Below are 2,427 nucleotides of genomic sequence, written 5' to 3'. Positions count from 1 at the left end.
CAGGTACTGTTTATTTTTCACTAATTGTCCTAACCTGTACATCAATGCTGCCCATGCTCAATGAAGCCCTGCTGGTTTTTCAGTGCGGCAGCTGCACAGGGAGTTCCTGAGAGCAGGCTCCAATGTCATGCAGACGTTCACTTTCTACGCAAGCGACGATAAACTGGAGAACAGGGGCCACACTCAGCGCTTCACTGTGAGTAGAGCTGTGATCTGTGTGACTGCAGCTGCTCCCAAGACTCTCCTCGAGTCCCGAGGAGGAGGTGGCAGCTCGGCAGCAGAGCTGGCATCAAACCAAACAACAGAAACAAGAACTTTGTGCTCTCTTGACCTGAGGAGATGTATTTTTATTATGTGTTTTTATTTGCATCTGCAGGGGCAGCAAATCAACGAGGCAGCTTGTGACCTGGCCAGGGAGGTGGCTGATGAAGGTGATGCTCTGGTGGCAGGAGGAGTCTCTCAGACCCCCGCTTACCTCAGCTGCAAGAGCGAGACTGATGTCAAGGCCATCTTTAAGAAACAGACCGATGTCTTTGTCAAGAAAAACGTGGACTTCTTGATTGCAGAGGTATGTGGTGAGCACCGTCGGTGAGTTAGAAATGAGAGCAAATGTCTGGAAAAAAATAACTTTAGTAATGCTCTCATAAAGCTGGGGAGGATCTCCTGATTTTAATCTTTTCTTTTTAGTAAAGGTCAAAACACTGGACCCTTCACTTCCCATAATGCAACGGTAATGGTTTCATTAGATCATCTCTGCCTCATCATCAGGTTTATATTGCTGTTGAAAAAGTCCAGAGCCGCATGATGAAACATAACTCCCTTGTAGAGAATACTGCCATTTGTACTTCTTAAAATCCGCAGTCTCTGAAAAGTGACACCTGTTTGTAATGACATCAAACCCCACTGGCAGCTACAATAACCCATCAATCAGCCATCGTTGCTCCACAGTATATTTAAATCTTCACGTCGGTGTTCTCCAATAGCTGCATTCATTCACTGCCTCAATGCCAACTAACGGCAACATGTTGCTGCTCACTGCTGACTGACAGCCCCTGATCCTTGTTACGGTGCATCTATTTAAACCTGCATTAACGAGCTGCATTTCTTTGCCCACTTTTGTGGCGGCAGAAAGAAGCTGCTGATGCAACATGAGATGAAATCCCTTTGAGTTGATGTGGAGAACTTGTTGGCAGGACGTTTACACATGCAGCTGTTGCAGAGAAGAAAAATGTTAAAGCTCTCTTTTTGGTATATTAATTTATCTTTAGCACCTATAGTGGCTATTTTAAACTTCTGAATTAAAAATGTGAATAATAAGTCGATGTTGTTAATGCTTGATTGCTTGCAGTACTTCGAGCACGTGGAAGAGGCCGAGTGGGCCGTCCAGGTTCTGAAGAGCACCGGGAAGGCCGTGGCTGCAACTCTGTGCATCGGACCTGAGGGAGACCTGAACCGAGTCAGCCCCGGAGACTGTGCCGTCAGACTCGTCAAGGCTGGTATGAATGGGTCTTAAAACCTCCTGTTCCACAGCAGAGGGCTGCAGGAATGAGTCCTAAAATGCATGAATGAGTATTTTTTTACTTTTTGTTTAGATGCCTGAAATAGTTTGATTAACGCAAGCTTGAGAGATTCTAAAGTTTTGTTGTTAAATATCAAATAAGTCCGTGAATAAACCACTTGTGAATTTTGAAGCTTTTAAGTGTCTTAAAAAAGGTGTTTGCTAACAAGTGGCTAAATGAGATGACTAAACGTCATCACGTCAACAAGCCTTGTTGTTTGTACTAATGTGACCGTGGTGCGGTTCCTTTATAGCATAACTTTAGCTTTTTACTTCTGCATTCATAAGATTACATTCACGCTTCAAAAATCCTAAAAGTGACATTAATTAGTGAAGATTATCTTGCTGAACCTAATGTGTAATATCCTAAACGCTTGTTTGCCACAGAGCTGATTGTCTACAATAAGCCAATAGAAGAAACTCTTCAGGCTTTTAGTTTAGGAACCAGTGCGACGCCAACTTCCTGTACTGAATGTTTTCTTGGGTCCAAATGCAACTTTAATAGCATGGTTAAAAATATCTTCAGGATCTGGTTTATTTCCAACGAGGTTTTTACATACAAGGAGTGGTTGTTCACAATAAGCATAGGAGGAGAAAATAACTGTTACTGCAGGTTAAGAGTCTAAAATATAACATGGAACGTTCCTATGAAAATATACCTGTTTTTGAAATGAAAAGATCTGTTCAATGCTTTAAAAAGAGGATGTAATATGCAAATGTTCACAGTATAAATAATAAATGCAGATTTGTATTAATTGAACAGTCTAGTATAACATCTTTTCAAACTATAGTTGAAGTCGGTGTTTAAAGGATTTTAAATGATTTGACGTTGCCGCCATCTAGTGGACGTATAACAACACGGCAGGCTA

The 2,427-nt window shown here is 42.0% G+C and overlaps 1 protein-coding gene across 1 annotated transcript; it reads left to right on the top strand.

Annotated features, from left to right (window-relative positions):
* Nucleotides 1-83: 83 nt before the first annotated feature.
* LOC116380425 (betaine--homocysteine S-methyltransferase 1-like) lies at nt 84-1,513 on the top strand (the record flags this gene model as incomplete). Its single annotated transcript, XM_031842347.1, has 3 exons — nt 84-196; nt 377-568; nt 1,349-1,513. Coding segments are annotated over 3 exons (470 nt in total), but the record flags the coding sequence as incomplete, so codon positions are not given.
* Nucleotides 1,514-2,427: the final 914 nt, after the last annotated feature.

This window comes from Anarrhichthys ocellatus, unplaced genomic scaffold, assembly GCF_004355925.1.
Source record: "Anarrhichthys ocellatus isolate YVR2014 unplaced genomic scaffold, GSC_Weel_1.0 scaffold7169, whole genome shotgun sequence".
Lineage (NCBI taxonomy): Eukaryota > Metazoa > Chordata > Actinopteri > Perciformes > Anarhichadidae > Anarrhichthys > Anarrhichthys ocellatus.
The sequence above is the reverse complement of the archived record's forward strand: the minus strand, read 5'-3'. Positions and strand labels throughout refer to the sequence as shown.